This window comes from Bufo bufo, chromosome 3 (assembly GCF_905171765.1).
Source record: "Bufo bufo chromosome 3, aBufBuf1.1, whole genome shotgun sequence".
NCBI lineage: Eukaryota > Metazoa > Chordata > Amphibia > Anura > Bufonidae > Bufo > Bufo bufo.
In genome coordinates, this window is record NC_053391.1 from 392941834 (window position 1) to 392961943 (window position 20110).

At 42.9% G+C, this 20110-nt stretch overlaps 1 protein-coding gene across 1 annotated transcript in view; it reads right to left on the minus strand.

Moving 5' to 3' along the window:
- TMEM132E (transmembrane protein 132E) overlaps positions 1-20110 on the minus strand; it is a 484064-nt gene that overhangs the window by 48848 nt on the left and 415106 nt on the right. Inside the window, exon 3 of the mRNA XM_040424795.1 lies at positions 16758-16898. Within this exon, the coding sequence (XP_040280729.1) occupies positions 16758-16898 (141 nt within the window). The remainder of the gene's footprint in view (positions 1-16757; positions 16899-20110) is intronic.

Genomic DNA, 20110 nt, shown 5'->3' on the forward strand with positions numbered 1-20110 from the left:
TATATATGTGTGCTGCAGAGACACATTATGTATGTGCGTGGTATAGTGTCAAGTTATATGTGCACAGTGTAGATACACTAGGTATGTGTCTTGAATAGTGGTACAATGCATGTCTGTGATATAGTAATATCATTTATGTTTGTGATATAGCACCATATACAATGCGTGCAGAATTATTAGGCAAATGAGTATTTTGACCGCATCATCCTCTTTATGCATGTTGTCTTACTCCAAGCTGTATAGGCTCGAAAGCCTACTACCAATTAAGCATATTAGGTGATGTGCATCTCTGTAATGAGTAGGGGTGTGGTCTAATGACATCAACACCCTATATTAGGTGTGCATAATTATTAGGCAACTTCATTTCCTTTGGCAAAATGGGTCAAAAGAAGGACTTGACAGGCTCAGAAAAGTCAAAAATAGTGAGATATCTTGCAGAGGGATGCAGCACTCTTAAAATTGCAAAGCTTCTGAAGCGTGATCATCGAACAATCAAGCGTTTCATTCAAAATAGTCAACAGGGTCGCAAGAAGCGTGTGGAAAAACCAAGGCGCAAAATAACTGCCCATGAACTGAGAAAAGTCAAGCGTGCAGCTGCCAAGATGCCACTTGCCACCAGTTTGGCCATATTTCAGAGCTGCAACATCACTGGAGTGCCCAAAAGCACAAGGTGTGCAATACTCAGAGACATGGCCAAGGTAAGAAAGGCTGAAAGACGACCACCACTGAACAAGACACACAAGCTGAAACGTCAAGACTGGGCCAAGAAATATCTCAAGACTGATTTTTCTAAGGTTTTATGGACTGATGAAATGAGAGTGAGTCTTGATGGGCCAGATGGATGGGCCCGTGGCTGGATTGGTAAAGGGCAGAGAGCTCCAGTCCGACTCAGACGCCAGCAAGGTGGAGGTGGAGTACTGGTTTGGGCTGGTATCATCAAAGATGAGCTTGTGGGGCCTTTTCCGGTTGAGGATGGAGTCAAGCTCAACTCCCAGTCCTACTGCCAGTTTCTGGAAGACACCTTCTTCAAGCAGTGGTACAGGAAGAAGTCTGCATCCTTCAAGAAAAACATGATTTTCATGCAGGACAATGCTCCATCACACGCGTCCAAGTACTCCACAGCGTGGCTGGCAAGAAAGGGTATAAAAGAAGAAAATCTAATGACATGACCTCCTTGTTCACCTGATCTGAACCCCATTGAGAACCTGTGGTCCATCATCAAATGTGAGATTTACAAGGAGAGAAAACAGTACACCTCTCTGAACAGTGTCTGGGAGGCTGTGGTTGCTGCTGCACGCAATGTTGATGGTGAACAGATCAAAACATTGACAGAATCCATGGATGGCAGGCTTTTGAGTGTCCTTGCAAAGAAAGGTGGCTATATTGGTCACTGATTTGTTTTTGTTTTGTTTTTGAATGTCAGAAATGTATATTTGTGAATGTTGAGATGTTATATTGGTTTCACTGGTAAAAATAAATAATTGAAATGGGTATATATTTGTTTTTTGTTAAGTTGCCTGATAATTATGCACAGTAATAGTCACCTGCACACACACAGATATCCCCCTAAAATAGCTAAAACTAAAAACAAACTAAAAACTACTTCCAAAAATATTCAGCTTTGATATTAATGAGTTTTTTGGGTTCATTGAGAACATGATTGTTGTTCAATAATAAAATTAATCCTCAAAAATACAACTTGCCTAATAATTCTGCACTCCCTGTACTGTAGGAAGGCACCACACTTAATTTCTGCCATAGGGGAAGAAACACCTTACTATACCTGTAGCTCTGAATTTAGTATCTTTAGGTATTAAACTGTTTAAATTCTGGCAGGTACTATGGGGACTCCTGTGAGACCTGACATAAACTCCAATAAAAACAAGACACAAAGGGCTTCCATGTGAATCTGTGTGCTTCCGGGTCTATGCCTCCACACTGCAAAAGATAGGACGTGTCCTATCTTTCGCTGAATCTTGTGTATTGCAGACTCATGGAAGTCAAAGGGTCTGCACCACTATGTGGCACGCACAACGTCGGTGCCCATGTTTTGTGGTTTCACGTTTTGAGGTCGGCATTTCGGCAACACTGGCATGGCCGTCCCAATGTCATGTGTATACACCTTAAGCCTGGCCACCAGAGGTTAGCGCTTGGTTTCCACTGTGAGATGGGATAACCCTTTTAACACAGTTATATAGGACTTTAAGAAGTAGAGGTCTAGGATGCTAGTTTAAGGACCCTCATACTAGAGGCATAGTTTTGTTGAACCTCCTCCTGTAAATCTGACATTCAGGGAACAAAATTTTAGTTAGAAAAGTAAATTCACCAGTGAATATTGCTTGTAACCCGTAAGTGTAAGGACTATTCCAAACAATTCCCTATATCTGAGCTATCTGGTCCCCTATGAGTGTAGCAGCGGGGCTCATACTTATGACTATTTTATGGATTTGTATTGTAGGGATCCATTGTATGGAAGTTTTTTTATATTCTCATGCACTCTCCATACAGAACACGTTGTCGGCTGCCATATAGGTTCCACGTACATAGCAAACCCCTGGGCAAAATGCCTTTTTTTTTACAATAATGTAAATTTTCCTGCCCTGTATCTTTAATATGAAATTTCTTGAAACTTTGATAACCAGAAGTAAAGAACTCAGCGTCAATTAAACAAATCTACAATTTATTCTACCTAACAGGTGAGAGGTTCAGGCAGGATGCCTGTTGAGGAGCAATTACAGAATACTGCAAAATACTATAGCATGACAGTGGTAGAAGATCAGCCAGTCGTGATCCCTGGACAGTCTATCTAATCCACCCATACTACCAGTTTGGATCTCATATCAACACGGAATACCTTCAATATTATTACAAAACATAACTTTACTGCTCTGATTTCCAAGGTGCACCAAAACCTCATTGCTCTACACAGCAAGAGAAAGCTCCTGAACAAATGTTAGATAGAGAGGGAAAGACATAACCATATCAGGGCTCAGCCAACAATAAAGGAGACCGGTATCACTGATAGCATGGTATTTTTCTCTAAACCATTCTTTGCAAATAACCTACTAATGACACAATGATAATAAATGGCATCCTTATTACATGTACAATGTAGCCAAACAAATGATTTCAATAGCCACGGGCATAGATAATGGAGCATTAGCCAGCATATGTAGCTGGTGCTGGGTGCCGGGTGTACCAACAAATTACTCAGCCAGGGTTTAGATACAGGGCTAGGGTGGAGAACTGAATCCTTACTTCAAGTGAATAAAAGGCTAGATACAACGACCATCCATGACAGCACAATGCAAGCGATCACTACACTGTGAATGTAGGTTTGCTTCTGACTCCATCCAAAGCGCTGCTTCCGGCGTCGATCAGATATTGATAACTTATCCTGAGGCAAGGACATCAATATGCTGAGTATGGAAAAACCCTTTAAATGTCATCAGCAGAATCTCTAGAGGTGGTTCCAGGCTGCTTTCTTCTATATGCCTCATGAATTGAAAGAAAAAAATCATGCACTTGAAAAAAAACCTCATAAAACCATTACTTTATTGTCTTTCCATAAAAAAAAAAATCACAACACATCCTCCGATATAAAAAAATACAACAGCTGTGCATTTCCAACCACCATATAGCAGTTCTTAGTCAAAGCAACTTTTGCTTAGACTAGACAGGTTCGAAACACGTAGCCTCTGTAATTTGTTTATTGGACGAATGCGTCATAATGTTTTTTTATGGAATGAAAATAAGGTCAAGTGCTGGAATTTTCACAAGACTGATATGGTGTTTCTCCGTGCAATTCATTAATCAACAGCAATGGTATAAGGATGATATTGGGTTAGCTGAACCAAACAACCTTTTATCTTATGCCTCGTGAATGCCACAAATTTCATAGCTACTTATCCCCTTATTTATCTGTTCATTTATTTCCTATGGATTAAATATAGCACCAACATATACCACAGTGAATTATAGAGAGGGTTGTCACTCCTAACAGTCCTTGTCCCCAATAGAGCTCACTGTCTAGCTTTCCTCTTTCGGAAATACACTGAGGCCAATTGCATAAGAATATCATCATGTTTTTAGAGTTTTAGAGGAAACCAGTAAACCCTACACAAAAACACATGGAGAACATAGAAGTTCTGTGAAGGACCCAAGTGCTGCTAGGAGCAGTCTTCTGTTCTATTCAAGTTACTAAATTTTAACTCACTAGCCTAAGAGGAAGGACATAAAAGTATATGTTACAGAATTATTAGCTATATATCTTCAAGGAAGAAAGCTGACCTTTCATTATGAAAGTAATTATTTGTAGACTATGTTTCCTATCCCCTTAAGCAGGTTTGTTATTCATAGCGGTAAGCCTTGCGCACAATAAAAGTAATTTCTTCTATTTCTTTTTGGAATGACATTGCAGATTTTTAAAGATATGGTGTGTCCTGTGTATATATTACATATTGCCATCTTCTGGAAACAAGCACAATCTGCTAAAAACCGAGGCACTTGTGTGCCATTTCCAATGCAGAATGAAATCGGCCTTCAAAAGGTTAGAGACAGAAGATGAATTTAAAGTGATCACAATCACCTTTTAGGAAAACAACCTGATGAAATATTAATGGAAAAGAAGAAGTGAGCTGCGCTAGACCACTTCCCTGTGGGGAGGGGGTTACACTACAATGCAATATGTATTTTAAGCTTTCTTTTAGATTTATTACAAAGATAACAAAGTGAGAATAGAAAGTGCAGTTTGTGGTAGCCACAAAAAGACATATATATGCACAGGACCTAGGTACCGCGACTGGGTACAAGACTAGAGATGAGCAAATTTCTCAAAAATTCTATTCGGTTGGTTTCCAAAAAGATTTGATTCGATCCGAATTGATTTGTGGCGAATCTCATTAAAAAACTGCCATTTCCTGGATGCAGAGAGCCTGTATAGTGGTGTTGTACACTGTTCCATGCATAAACATGCATAGGAAGTCTGATGTAGTAGTGTCAGTATGACACGCAGATGACAGGCGTCGCTCTTAGAATCACTTCACACTTCACTTATTTGGACAGTTACGGGGCCAAAACTGACCAAATAACTCAAGTGTGAACTCAGCCTTACAGGTCAATGTCAGTGCCAGGTATAAAGAACCATGCAGAGGCCCAAGATCCTACTATAGCGTGAAAGAGCGCACTCCTTTTACACCGCCATCAGATGATTTCACATATTTTGACAGAACCTGCTCTGTTTTACGCTGATACAAGTAGAGCCCCCCTGACAGAGTGGAGAGGGTGTCAGTAGTAAATTTGTGTTGACGTCACTGATTATTTTGCCCTTCTTTTGATCCGTCAGAAGAAAAACCCCCAAAAAACGAATCCTGTCTGTTGAGCATCTGCTGTCACTCGGTCAGCATTTGGTTAGCAATCCATCAGTATTGCTAAGGACAAAAAAAAAAAAAAGACAACAGGAGTGGATCCAAAACAGAGATGCTTTCATGAGCCAATCCTGATGCAAAATAGGGATTATATCATACAGGCCTTACAGCTGCTACATAGATAGGATTTGTTGTGCATCTCATTTTTCTGTCCTTCTGACAGATCAGAAGGGTCAAATAAATGGTGATGCCAACAAGGCCAAAAAGGCAAAATAGCAGCCCTGTCATAGAGTGGGGAGGGTGGGAATACCAAGAGAAGTGGCCCAGTTACAGAGTGTTGTGGTGAGGTGGCAGCAGCATGAGCAGACCACAGAGTAGTGAGGTGGCAGCAGCATGAGAAGACCACAGAGTGTTGAGTTTGCAGAAGCATGAGGAAACCACAGAGTGTAGAGTTGGCAGCAGCATGAGGAGACCACAAAGTGGTTAGTTGGTAGGAGCATGAGGAGACCACAGAGTGTTGAGCATGAGGAGACCACAGAGTGGTGAGTTGGCAGGAGCATGAGGAAACCACAGAGTGGTGAGTTGGCAGCAGCATGAGGAGACCACAGAGTGGTGAGTTGGCAGGAGCATGAGGAGACCACAGAGTGTTGAGCATGAGGAGACCACAGAGTGGTGAGTTGGCAGCAGCATGAGGAGACCACAGAGTGTTGAGTTGGCAACAACATGAGGAGACCACAGAGTGGCCCAATGACAGAGTGTTGAGGTGGCAGCAGCATGAGGAGAATACAGAGTGGCCCGTTGACAGAGTGGGGAGGTGGGCGGCCATACCATTACCAGCTGAAGATGGTGGGTGGCAGCATCAGAATAGTAGCTGAAGCAGGTAGCCAGAATAAACAGGTCTCTTTTGACAAGGTTTCGGTGAGGCACCATGGATGATCTAATCTGATGAATCAGGCATTAGTGTGAGAAAATGCTGGCTGATCCACGCCTGATTCATCTTGACAAAGGTCAGTCTCTCCACATTTTTGGTGGACAGGCGAGTTCTACTTGGGGTAACTATGGCCCCCGCCACACTAAACACCCGCTTTGATGCCACACTACTGGCCGGGCAGAAAAGTTTTTCCAGCGCAAACTCGGCCAGTTGAGTCCACAAATCCAGTTAGGCTACCCAGTATTCCCCCTTCAATGTGGGGTGGCAGGGTGCTGTCCAAGTATGCCACCACCTGCTGGTTCAGGTTCTGCTATGTCTAGCTGCTGCTGGTGGTGAGTATTACCTTCACTAGGCGGGTGAAGAAAGTTGCTCATCAGCGACTCTAGACTCAAGTTCCTACTGATGGAGCTGGTACTGCTCCTGCACCCCCCCTACATCAGCCATGGCAGTGGAACGTAAGCACAAAGGGCCCCCCCACGGTCAGACCTGCGAGAGGATGGACGATGTCGCAGATAGGCAGCGGACAACTGACTACATAGGATCTCTATAGTAGTTCAATTTGTCCCCCTCTCAGCGGGTGTAAAAAAGACCCCCATTTTGGACCAGTAGCAAGGGTCCAACAAGGTGGAGAGCCAGTAGTCATCCCTCTGCTAAATGGTGACAATACGGCTGTCACTATGCAAGCAAATGAGCAAGCAGCTTGCCATTTGTGCAACTAACTCAGAGGGACTCCTTGCCTCCATCTACACTGCATACTGTCACGGTGTGTCTGGGTCATCTGCCTCATCTTGCTCATCTCCCTGTAGCTCCTCCGGCTGCTCCTGCATCTCCTCTCCTGTCACCTGTGTAGAAAAACCACTCATTTCTCTACAGATTGATTGTGCTCCACTGTCCTCCTCCTCCTCCTCCAGTTCAGCCCTCACAGGGCTCATGTGGCTGAGATGTAGCTGCCACGTCTCAAGTCCCCTGACCAGACAGATTTAGCAGCATCTGTTCCAAGACATGAATCAGTGGAATGACATTGTTCAACCCGTAGTCCAGGCAACTGAGAAATAAAATGGCCTCCTCAAAGGGTCCGAGCAAATGGTAGGTGTCACGCATGAGCTGCCACTGGCTAACATCGAAGTTACACAGGGAAGTACCTCTGTCTGCATGTATCATCAAGAAATCATTTATGGCCTTTCATATAATCGGTCCAAAATATGGAGGGTGGAATTCCAACGGGTGGAAACGTCACATATCAGCCTATGTTGGGGGACGCCGTTCTCCCGCTGCAGCTCAAGGATGGTGTGTTTTGTGGTGTATGAGTGGCTGAAGTGCATGCAAAGTTTCCTGGCCATTTTCAGGATGTCTGGCAGATGGGTTGAAGATTTCAGGAAACGCTTTACAACCAGATTTAAAAAGTGCGCCATCCTTGATGCAGCACCGACACCATGTTCTTTCCGTTGTTGGTCACCATGGTTCAAATTTTGAGTTGTCGAGGAAAAAAACAGGATTAGATTTCTTGATGAAGGATGCAGAGCAGTTCCTCCCCTGTGTGACTCAGTTCACCCAGGCAAACTAGGTGCAGAACAGCGTGACAATGCCATGCCCTGCACATGTGGTATGCTGGAGGGGCACTGTGAATTGTCCCTGCAGTGGAGGCTGAGGACACAGTGGAGGATGAGGAGGCAGAGGCGGACATTGTCGCAGGACCAATGGCATGAGAACGTGGAGGCGGAAGTGGCGTCACCTGGCCAAGTTGCTGGTGTGGCTAGACAGGAACCACATTTACCCAGTGGGCCATAAATGACATATATTGTCCTTGACCTTAGTTACAGCCCCATACGTCGGCTCTGCTTCATAGACAACTGGAGGAGGAGGACAGAATATGGTAGCTCTTGAGGGCCAGCTTTTGGGGCAGTATATTATGCTACACTGTGTTATTTGGTTTTGCTGGAATGGTATTTTGAACCATGGCATTGTTGACCCCGCCTACTTGTGTTTCCCCGTCTTCTGTTAATTTGGACCTGCCTACAAAATGGGGCCACTTTTTTTTCCAGGGCCACTTTAAGTTCCCAGTCTGTCCCTGCCTGCACCACTACTTGTGAAACTAGTGGTCTACCCCGGGCATGTTTGGCTTCTGACCTCCCACTGCTGACACCCTGCTGCCTCACGGCCACGCTACCGCCTTGCTGGCTCAGCCACTACCTCACGCTCAAGCTGCCACCCTCTTCTCCTGATGATGATGAAGCCCCTTCTTCACCCGGCTCCCAAGTGTGATCCACTACTGTCTGCACGTCACTGATGTCCCCCTCAACGGTCTCAGGGCCAGGAGCTTGACAGCTCACAACACCAACTCCCACGCAACTCTCATCATCACTACTTGCCCACCTACCGGAGGAAGCGGCGGATGTCTCCTCTAGATATTGGCTGGGCAGTAGCTGCTGACTGTCCTCTAGTAGCTCGTCTTCACTGAAAAGTGGAGCCGAGCCTACAGCATATAATACTTCTCACGCTGAGAGAACCTGAGGCAGGTTGAGGACAGTTGGGGGTACAGCGCCTGCTCCCGGGCCATGCAAACTAAGCGTCATGTCAGAGGAACACACCGACTCTTGGCTGGGTGTGTCTTATGTCACTTGTGATGAATTCGAAGACCAAGTCAACCATTCAAGCAACGCTGGGTTGCTGGTCAAGACACGATGGCTAGATGACACTAGGAGCTCAGGCCTTTCGCTGCGACTTCTTCTGCCACCCCCTACTTCTGCTCCTACTTCTGCCTGCGACAGAAATATTTTGGCCACTGGCCATTCCCTTTGAATTGCCTGTCACTTATCTGTCTGACATACTGTAAGATAAAAGAATTAAATTAAAAGTAAATTAATACACCCCAAAAAAAGGTTGTGGAACAATGTAACTTCACCGCAGAATGGCTAATAAGCCATCCCCCCCCCCCCCCACTAATACACCCCAAAAAAGGCCGTAGAACAATGTAACTTCGCCGAAGAATGGCTAATAAGACGTACATATATCTCCTCTTAATCCACCCCATAAATGGCTGTATAGCCATGTAAATTCAACACAGAACGGCTAATAAGACGTACTGTACGTATATTTCCTATTAATACACCCTGTAAATGGCTGTATAGCAATGTCAATTCACTGCAGAACGGTTAATAGGGCGTACGTATATTTCTACTTATTACACCTCGTAAATGGTTGTATAGCAATGTAAATTCACAGCAGAACGGTTAATAAGGTGTATGTATATTTCCTATTAATACAACCCGTAAATGCCTACATAGCCATGTAAATTCACTGCAGAACAGCTAATAAGACATACTTTTTTTTCACTAATACACCCCAAGAAAGACTGTAGAACAATGTAACTTCACCACAGAATGGCTAATAAGATGTACTTTTTTCCCACTAATACACCCCAAAAAAGGCTGTAGAATAATGTTACTTTACCACACAACAGCTAAGACGTACTTTTTCCCCCACTAATACACCCAAAAAAAAACTGTAGTACAATGTAACTTCACCGCAAAATAGCTAATAAGACACACTTTCCCCCCCCACTAATACAACCCAAAAAATGCTGTAGAACAATGTACTGTAACTTCACCGAAGAACGGCTAATAAGACGTCTTATATTTCCTCTTAATCTATCCCATAAATGGCTGTATAGCAATGTAAATTCACAGAACGGCTAATAAGACATACATATATTTCCTATTAATACACCCCATAAATGGCTGTATAGCAATGTAAATTCACAGCAGAACGGCTAATAGGACGTACGTATATTTCCTATTAATACACCCCGTAAATGCCTGTATAGCAATGTAAATTCACTGCAGAACCGCTAATAAGACTTACATATATTTCCTATTAATACACCCTGTAAATGGCTGTATAGCAGTGTAAATTCACTGCAGAAAGGCTAATAGGATGTACGTATATTTCCTATTAATACACCCCATAAATGGCTGTATATCAATGTAAATTCACCACAGTATGGTTAATAGGACGTATGTATGTTTCCAATTAATACACCCCATAAATGGCTGTATAGCAATGTAAATTCGCAGCAGAACCGTTAATAGGACGCACGTCAATTTCCTACTAATACACCTCGTAAATGGCTGTATAGCAATATAAATTCACAGCAGAATGGCTAATAAGATGTACCTATATTTCCTATAAATTTACCCCGTAAATGGCTGTATAGCAATGTAAATTCACTACAGAACGGCTCATAAGACGTACGTATATTTCCTATTAATACACCCCATAAATGGTTGTATCACACAGCACTTACACCCAAATAACAAGCAAGGTTTGCTGGAATTACTGAGCTATCGTATAGTGCAAACCTAATAGCAGCAGCAATTTGGATCCCCAATAGAATGGCTAATAAGATGTACTTTTTTTCCACTAATACACCCCAAAAAAGACCGCAGAACAATGTAACTTCACCGCACAACAGCTAATAAGACGTACTTTTTTCCCCACTAATACATCCCAAAAAAGGCTGTAGAACAATGTAACTTTACCGCAGAACAGCTAATAAGACGCACTTTTTTTCCCACTAATACACCCAAAAAAAAGACTGTAGAATAATGTAACTTCACCAAAGAACGGCTAATAAGACATCTGTATATTTCTTCTTAATACACCCCATAAATGGCTGTATAGCAATGTAAATTCACAGCAGAACGGCTAATAAGACGTACCTATATTTTCTATTAATACACCCCGCAAATGCCTGTATAGCAATGTAAATTCACTGCAGAACGGCTCGTACGTATATTTCCTATTAATACACCCCATAAATGGCTGTATCACACAGCACTTGCACCCCCAATAACAAGCAAGGTTTGCTGGAATTACTGAGCTATCATATAGTACAAACCTAAAAGCAGCAGTATAACAAGCAATTTGGATCCCCAATTAGTGCAGCAAGGTGTAGAATAGAATCGCTCCTATTACCCAGGCTGTACACTCCCCTATTGGACCCTGTTCTCCTTTTATAGTGTGGATAATACCTCCCTATCCTTTCCCTACACTATGAATTATCTTTCCCTGAACTTCTAAATCATTTTTTCAGCACAATAAAGTCTTTTCTAGCACTGTCCCTAGCGCCTGCTGATGCCTCTCCCTGCACTAAGTACACTGGAAAGTGGCTGAATCCAAGATGGCTGAGGCTATTTATAGGGCTGTGACATCACAGGGCTGGCTGCTGATTGGCTGCATGCATGGCATTGTGGGTGATCCCTGGTTCCCAGAGTTCTTTTCTCCATGTCCTAACATGTGCAGCAGACATTTTAGGAAAAAAGGCAATTCGTTACTACGAAGCGGGAGGAAATTCGACTTCGGTGCGAATCGAATCTTTCCTGAAATTCGGATTGAATTCCACTTCGTAAATGGATATATACAGCAAACAGCATTGAAAATAATAGCTATTTAGATTCTAGCTGCCATGGCTATGTCCATAGTCATGTACACTCACCTAAAGAATTATTAGGAACACCATACTAATACGGTGTTGGACCCCCTTTTGCCTTCAGAACTGCCTTAATTCTACGTGGCATTGATTCAACAAGGTGCTGATAGCATTCTTTAGAAATGTTGGCCCATATTGATAGGATAGCATCTTGCAGTTGATGGAGATTTGAGGGATGCACATCCAGGGCACAAAGTTCCCGTTCCACCACATCCCAAAGATGCTCAATTGGGTTGAGATCTGGTGACTGTGGGGGCCATTTTAGTACAGTGAACTCATTGCCATGTTCAAGAAACAAACCAATTTGAAATGATTCGAGCTTTGTGACATGGTGCATTATCCTGCTGGAAGTAGCCATCAGAGGATGGATACATGTTCTCATTCTGTTTACGCCAAATTCGGACTCTACCATTTGAATGTCTCAACAGAAATCGAGACTCATCAGACCAGGCAACATTTTTACAGTCTTCAACAGTCCAATTGTGGTGAGCTCGTGGAAATTGTAGCCTCTTTTTCCTATTTGTAGTGGAGATGAGTGGTACCCGGTGGGGTCTTCTGCTGTTGTTGCCCATCCGCCTCAAGGTTGTGCGTGTTGTGGCTTCACAAATGCTTTGCTGCATACCTCGGTTGTAACGAGTGGTTATTTCAGTCAACGTTGTATCATAAATCCAAGAAATATTGAATTCACTTACAATAACCCCAAAGTGACCCCAAATCTATACTGTCTGGGCACTCTTTGCAATCGCCAACCAATGACATTCCAGATGTGCTCAATGAGAGACGATCCAGAGACGATGCAGCATGTTTCGGCCATGCAGGCGGATCACAGTACCACAAGCAAAATGCGACATGGTGTTGTCCTATTGAAAAATGACTCCTGGGACACTTTAGAGAAATGGGAGTATCACTGGTTCCAAATCAAGGTAACGCCAAGCTGTTACTGTGTCTGAAATGAAGATTAGCAGGGTCTGGCTAATGTACATCATGTCACCACACCATAATCCTGGTAATACGACTGGAGTGATCCTCCATTGTGAAGGCTTCTTCATGGTGTTTCTCACCTGGCCTACAGGCCAATTGCAGGCAATCACTGCATCTGAGACAAAAGTGTGACTCATCGCTGAAGAGGACAAACCTCCATTTCAGCCTCTATCGCAGTTTTGCTGTGCACCATAATAGCCTTTGAGAATGGTGACGTGATGTCAATGGAACACCTTCAGCTGAAAGTCTGGCTTGTAATCCAATGTCATGTCAATGCCTTCTGATGGTAAAAGTAGGCTTGAGATGTCACATGCAATTTCACTTGCACTTGGATCACTTTGCACCATTCTTCTAACCAGATGATCCATCCATGCAGAAGTTCCCCTCTGTGCACCTCTTGTTGTCATTCCAGTTCTTCATTGTTCTCCCAACCATCAGGACACCTAATGTTGAAAAGTTCTGACATCTCAGCCTAGGCCCATAGTGATCTGCAAGTCTGATAAACCAAAGTCTCTCAGTTCAAGGATTATGTCCCTCTTAGGAGGTTGAACTGTGATTATTTGCATATCTTAGTGACACCTGCTACTTCCTCGATTTCCATAATTTTACACATTGCTCTTCTTGGTGTTGCAATTTCAATGTTGAGGAATACGTCTATGGTATGTGAAACTCAATTTTTATTGGCTAAACAGTTATTTGGGGTAGAAAAAGAATTACATGTAAAGTAGTATGTATCATAAATCCAACAACTATTGAATTCACTTATAATGACCCCAAAGTGACCCCAAATCTATACTGTCTGGTACCTGTAATCATCTTAAAAAAAATGTGTCACCAAAAACTCCAGTTAAAACCAGATAGCAATACATATTCCTTTTTTTCTAATCTGATTTTATTTTTCTGATTGTACATATTTTATTTTATTTCCTGAACATGATTATGGGGGCAGCTATCTTGCCGGAGCTGTTCTTAACAGCATTTACATACATTAAAAAAATAGCTTTACGGCAGCCCCATGGTCCATAGACACAATGGTCATGAGGGGACCTCATTGACATTTATGGGAGAGTGTTCTAGCCATGCTCTGTGACCTGTACAGAGGTCACTGTACAAGGAAAGAATAGATAAGCTCTGACAATCACCCATTGTAAATGGCGGATCTGTACACAAAGGTGATATCTCCTTATCATTACAGGCAGGTTTAGAATAATACATATATAACTGCAGAAAAGTGATCTGTATAGACCAAGAAGTGGATATGCCCCCATCTGGGAGCAGCACCTATACTTAAAACTGAGTCAGCAAAGTCCCACGGCAGTCTCAGCTATTTTCGGCAGTCCCATTGGAATGAATGAGAGGCGCACCACGCAAGCACAGGCACCACTCCATTCACTTCTATGGAGCTGATGGAAATAGCCGAACCAGCGCTCGGCTATTTTAGGCTCTCCCATAGGAATGAATGGAGGGCGGCCACACATGCACGGTGCATCCTCCGGGACTTTGCTAGTTTCATTTAGGAGATAGGTGCGGGTCCCATCGGTGGGACCCGCATCTATCAGACATTGGGGGCATATCCTAGTGATATGCCCCAATGTCTGAGATGGTACAACCCCTTTAATGCCTGGTTCTTTTCATAAAGAATAAGTAAATGATATGGCATCATATTATTTTCATTTGCCTAATGCACAATAGATATCAAAATCAACAAATTAGGATAATCCAGAAACTAGTACAACGTTAAATTGAATTTGTAACAGATTTTATTTACAGTGTATATATTTTTTTATGTATATTTATGAACACTTTTACGGTAGGTTTAAGCTTTGCAGATTTCTACTGTCAATAACAATTTACAGTACAATATGTGTCAATGAGGTTTTCAAAACACCATCCACATGTAGCGGTAGAATTTACTGTATTTCAGGGCATGCCATGGATTTTTCAAAATCACAGCTTCCCAGTTCATTGTAGAAATGCCGTGGATCTTCACAGTGGGTTTCACTCTTGATCCACAGAGGCAGCCTGAATTATAATGTACTGTAGTTCAGAGCTGCATTCAAAATTCTGCTAGCTGCTACAGAACAGCTGAGGTGATCTCTTGTAATGCAGAGCAAGGGTTAGTTTTTCCTAGTGAGATTTCTGTACTGTTCTTGGTTTCCACCCTGCACTTTACAGATGTCACCAGAGCAAACGCATAGAATATTTGGCCCTTCTATGGATACAGTATTATAGCTCATTCATTTTTACCCCTGTGTGACTAAGGTCAAGTTTTGGGGCCACAATTCAGTGGCAAATCTGTGTGGAATCCACAAATTCCTGCTGACTGTGCTGCACATTTGCCTTGGGTTTCACAACCTTTATTGCAGAGTATTAAATCCACAATCTAATGTGCATGCTGTAGATTTCCAAAGCTACAGCTTGCACGAAAATGCTTAGCAGAAAATATGCCACATGTGAATGGGGGTTAGGAAACCCAGTACTCATGTATTGTACTGAATGTTGTTGGAGATTTTCAGTGTGTAATCCACAATGAAATACTGTCATGTCTGAACATTGCCTTATACTTTTACAACCTTCTCACATGGTACCAGCAATGTTAAAAGATTTGTCCCATGAAAAATGGTCCACATTTTTCAACCATCACCTGGATCTGAAAACTTTTGTAATTGCATGCAATAAAAAAAAAATTGTATAGACACCGAGTTATTCAATAAAGCATATCTGCCTCCTGATTGTTCTTTTCCTCATCTCTCTGTCCACCATACTGAGGTGGTCCCACGTGCTTGGTTACCACCCTTGAACTATCACCTGCCATATTTTCTGTTAGAAGTTGTGACAGCTACAGGCAGCAGAAAGGACATACCTCCTGAGAAAGACATAACCCCTGAACTGCCAGGTGGAAATAAATCTAGCAGACCAATTGGAGCAATCATTGGGGAGATCTCTGGATCCATGTGAGGTACAGGGCTGGTTCTAGTTTTGTAAGTCAGGGATTGCCATGCACTATATAATAATAACCCATTTAAACTGTTTACCATTAATTCAGTAGCAGTTTTTTTTTCCCAGAAAAAAAAAATTATCACAATGAGACATGCATGGCACTGCGGTTACACACTGTACCACACTAAACAACTTTTGCCCTTGAACAATAAAAAAGTTGGCCAGCAGATCCTTTTTTAAGAGGCTCCAAGTGGCATAAAAAAATAAAATAAGTCATAACTCCACCGGTCATCTGCAGCAATGATCCCCCATATACTCGATTTCCTGGTGCCTTAACACACACAGGGGGGTTAGACATCTATTGTCTGCCACATACAATGCTGTCTTGACACCTTTTTCTGGGAGGTCATTATCCCCTACTGACTCCAATTAGGATAATGGAATCAACACCTTTGCCCCCATGCTGGGTATAATGACTTCTGACCCCATGCTGGGTATAATTACCAACTGTTGATTCAGTTACATATTTATTCCCAGAGAATTCTTGTACAGTCACTCAGAATTGAGAAAGCTTGTTGGAAGAACGAGTGAAACGTTTTCAAGAAATCTACAGTAAGTCCAGTTGCCTTGATTTATTCTTTACAGATACACACAGGTAATGGCTGTTTAGGCAGGTTTCCTGAGTGGGCAATCCCTGTGTATCAAGATTCACCAAGAGCAGAGAACTGTATGGATGGACAGAAGGATCAGTGGAGCTAAGTATGAAATATTTTGTGCTACTCTCAACCAATAAAAACCAAAAGCTGGTCAAACAGTCCCTTTAACTGCAATATTATTTGTGTAATTTTATTATGAAGTAATAATAGTCCAAGTGATCACATTCACATAACATAATCTGATCTTTAACAGAATACGTACCACACCCACAGCTTACCTAATCTTTGTATGAACTCATAGACGCACAACTTAAAAGATAAAACTTAAGACATAAAACATGGGCCATTACAGAATTTCCAGATACAAATGCACTGTAGACAATAGTGCTCTATACCTGTGAGGGAGCGCCTGAACCTTTGTCACATCTACTGTTGCGGTGGAATGTTTGCCACCTGTTAGAAGCTCTGAGTTGACAACCCATCTAAGATCCCGGGATCTGGTACTCTGCAAGTTAATTCCTTTCTTAGCCTTCACCCTGTAGAGAAAATGAAAAAGAACATTCATGAGGCAAGGTATTGTTCCCTCTGACAGTCTATTGATTCCTTGGCACTTCCATTCTTTGGTCTGTTAGCTCATGATCTCATTTTTATATTCATAGGACCTAAGAAAATTGGTTCTACTCCACAGATGTTTTACGCAGAGGACCAAAGAATCCTGAAATATTGAAGGATACTATTCAGCTTTGTTCAAAGGAGGTGCACAGTTGGCCCTATTAAAGCATCTCTCTCCCTAAGGCGGGAACAGCTGTACCTAAAAAGTGCTATAAAATAGCTCCTTATGCCTCAGGGAAGTGTTTGTGCTGAAGGTATAAAATGCCTCACTAGAGATGGATATGTTTGATGTGACAGTGTGCATCCAAGGATTTTCTCCCTGGTGTTAATGTGACTGTAACGTTGTAGACATCATTGCAGACAAAACAAGGACGGGGAGGAGTAGAGATAAAAGACAGAAGAAACGGGTGAATTGGCTTTGTGCCATGCAGCATTTGATCATGAGTGAGTCTCAGAAATGGTACCCTATTATATGTACGCTACTGAAGAACAAAGTTTTAGGAGGGGTGCCTGCTCGACAAATGAAAATGATGGAGTCAAACAGAAGTGACTGATACTGGGTATAGCTGTGAAGAATGAAGACTATTCACAAGAGTGGTAATAAACGGGAAGAGAAGCTTTTATTTAAAGTAATTCACAGTATATGAAGCCTGTACTTTATGTTAGAGATACATACAATAACCTAAAACGTCCTCATTAATCCAGCAAAGATCAAATAATACATTTTCTGGCATGCTAACATGAGACGCTGCGGCAGTGAAATTAATACAACGCACCCTTATCCTGCATGGATGACTAATCATTCAACTCTTTCCAAATGAAAGGGCTAATTGAAAGGTACAATGTATAGCCCTTTCCTCCCTACCTCCAATCAGAGGCTGACAGGATGGGAGGTAGCTCTGCAGAATGGGGAGTATGATTATGGAGAAGCTAGAATAACAGATTAGAGAGCAGCCCCTCCCTGTGCTGTGCGCCCTGATTACACAATTAGGATCTAAAGATAGTGACAGCCGGGGGAGCAGCTGACAGCAGCTACCTGTGCTGCTAATCACTGCAGCCTCCAGAATACGAGTAGTCAGGGTGGACTGTGTCCTGCAGAGGGCTCTCTTATCATTCACTAATGTTCAGGCCTCTGCAGACTAGGAAAAAAAGCCACAGCTACAGTAATAAATTATCTAGTGGTGCATAGGTGTAGTCTATGTCTATGGCACGCTGGCTTTACAGACTATATGACATTTGTTTGAGAAATCTCAGAGCAGATCAATGTATCTCAAAAGCTACAGTACTCTACCTTCAATGCAAAATAACATATCTAACACTGGTTCTACAAAGATATTTTAAAAACCAAAGCATACGAATATCATCTAGAACAGGGATGTCTAACTTGTCGCCCTCGAGTTATTGCAAAACTCTAACTCCCATCATGCCTGGACATCTTACAGCTATCAGGGCATGATGGGAGTTGTAGTTTTGCAACAGCTGGGGGGCCATGAGTTTGAAATCCGTGGTCTAGAGACTTAGGAAGGTAAGTCTAGTCATTCATTTTGAAGGCTACTCATCTTGGGATGTCTCGAAACAAGAGCAAGGATGAGGGTACGTTCACATCTGCGGCAGCAGATCCAGCAGGCTTTTCCTGCGGAGAGCAGGCTTCCGGATTTCGCTGGATCTGTCATTACCAGATTATACAATCTTTCTTATATATAAAGCTGAGTGTATGTGTGTGTGTGTATGTCCGCTAAAGGAATCCTCACCGTCGCATTTACAATCACGAAATTTGGCACACAGGTACATCAGGTGTCCGGGAAGGTTTTAGACCAGGTCTCAGCTTTCTAGGGCGTACCGTTCCTGAGATAGTCCTAAAAAATGAATTAGCCAATAGAAGCTTGGTCACATGACCCTTATTAGACAATAGAAGCTCGCAGGTCCTCTATTCTCCACATACACAGTTTTACTCCAGGTTTCCATAACAACCCAGCCATTTATCTTCACTGCTGTAGGAGAGCATTAAAGGAAATCTGTCACTAGGATAATCACTATTGAAATAAAGCCATGGCCTAATAGCACTTAGTACCTTATTTCTAGATGTGCCTTTGTTCCAGCAATAGATCTTTTTAACCTCTGAAAATCCAGTTTATTTGGAATGCAAATGAGCCAGTAAGGTGCCCAGAGGGGCGTCACTCTTACAGGAAGGAGCTCAGACGCGCCCCCTGCCACAATGTGTCCACCCTCAAAAGACTTAAAACCCCGCCCAGGTCTCTCTGAACCACGCCCTGATCCGGTTAGGTAACGCCCCCTTTCACTCCTGAGCCGACGGGGATTGAAAAATAAAGGTAAAATCTACTTCTAGGTCCCGCTAAGCCACGCCCCGATATGGTTAGACCACGCCCCCTCCACTCCTCAGCCGACAGGGATTGAAAAAATGAAGGTAAAAATCAACTGCTGTCAGCTGCAGGGGTGGGAGGGACGGTGACTTTCTCTCTGGAGCTCACACTCAGACAGTACAGTGCTGCTGTCTTAGAGTGAGCTGTTCAAAAGGACATGCCTCCGATTCAGTAAAGGCCACTGTTAAGGGGTGGGCCCCTGTGGAGGTCACTGTCAAAGGGGTGGTAGGCTGTGAAAGTCACTGTTAAAGGAGAAGGCTGCTGTAAAGGTCAAAGTTAAGGGGGTGGGCTGCTGTGGAGGTCCAATTTTAAGGGACAGGGCACTCTGGGGGGTCAGTGTTAAGGGGCTGTGGAGGTCACTGTTTTGGGGATGGGGTGCTGTAGATGTCACCTATAGTGGATAGTGTAGATACCTTTTAACGACACACAATGAAATAGATTAAATATACCCCATCGAAGCCAGGCCCTTCAGCTAGTTATATAGTATAATAATGGGGCAGTTGGTGATCCGGCCTTTTTCAATGCAATGGTTTTTGTCTAGTTGACAGCCGGCATTTGTGCCAGATTAGGCATGTCGCAGATGCAAGCATACCCTAAGGAAGGTCGAATCTAAATACAGAATTGGCTCTATAGTGGATAAGTACTATGGGAAGATGGGAGTGGTTGTCGTGAGGATGGTGGTAGTACTCACAGATCACGGTGGCAATCTCCACTCTGGCACACCCTAGCGCTGTTCAGTGACTGGGGGTGTGCTC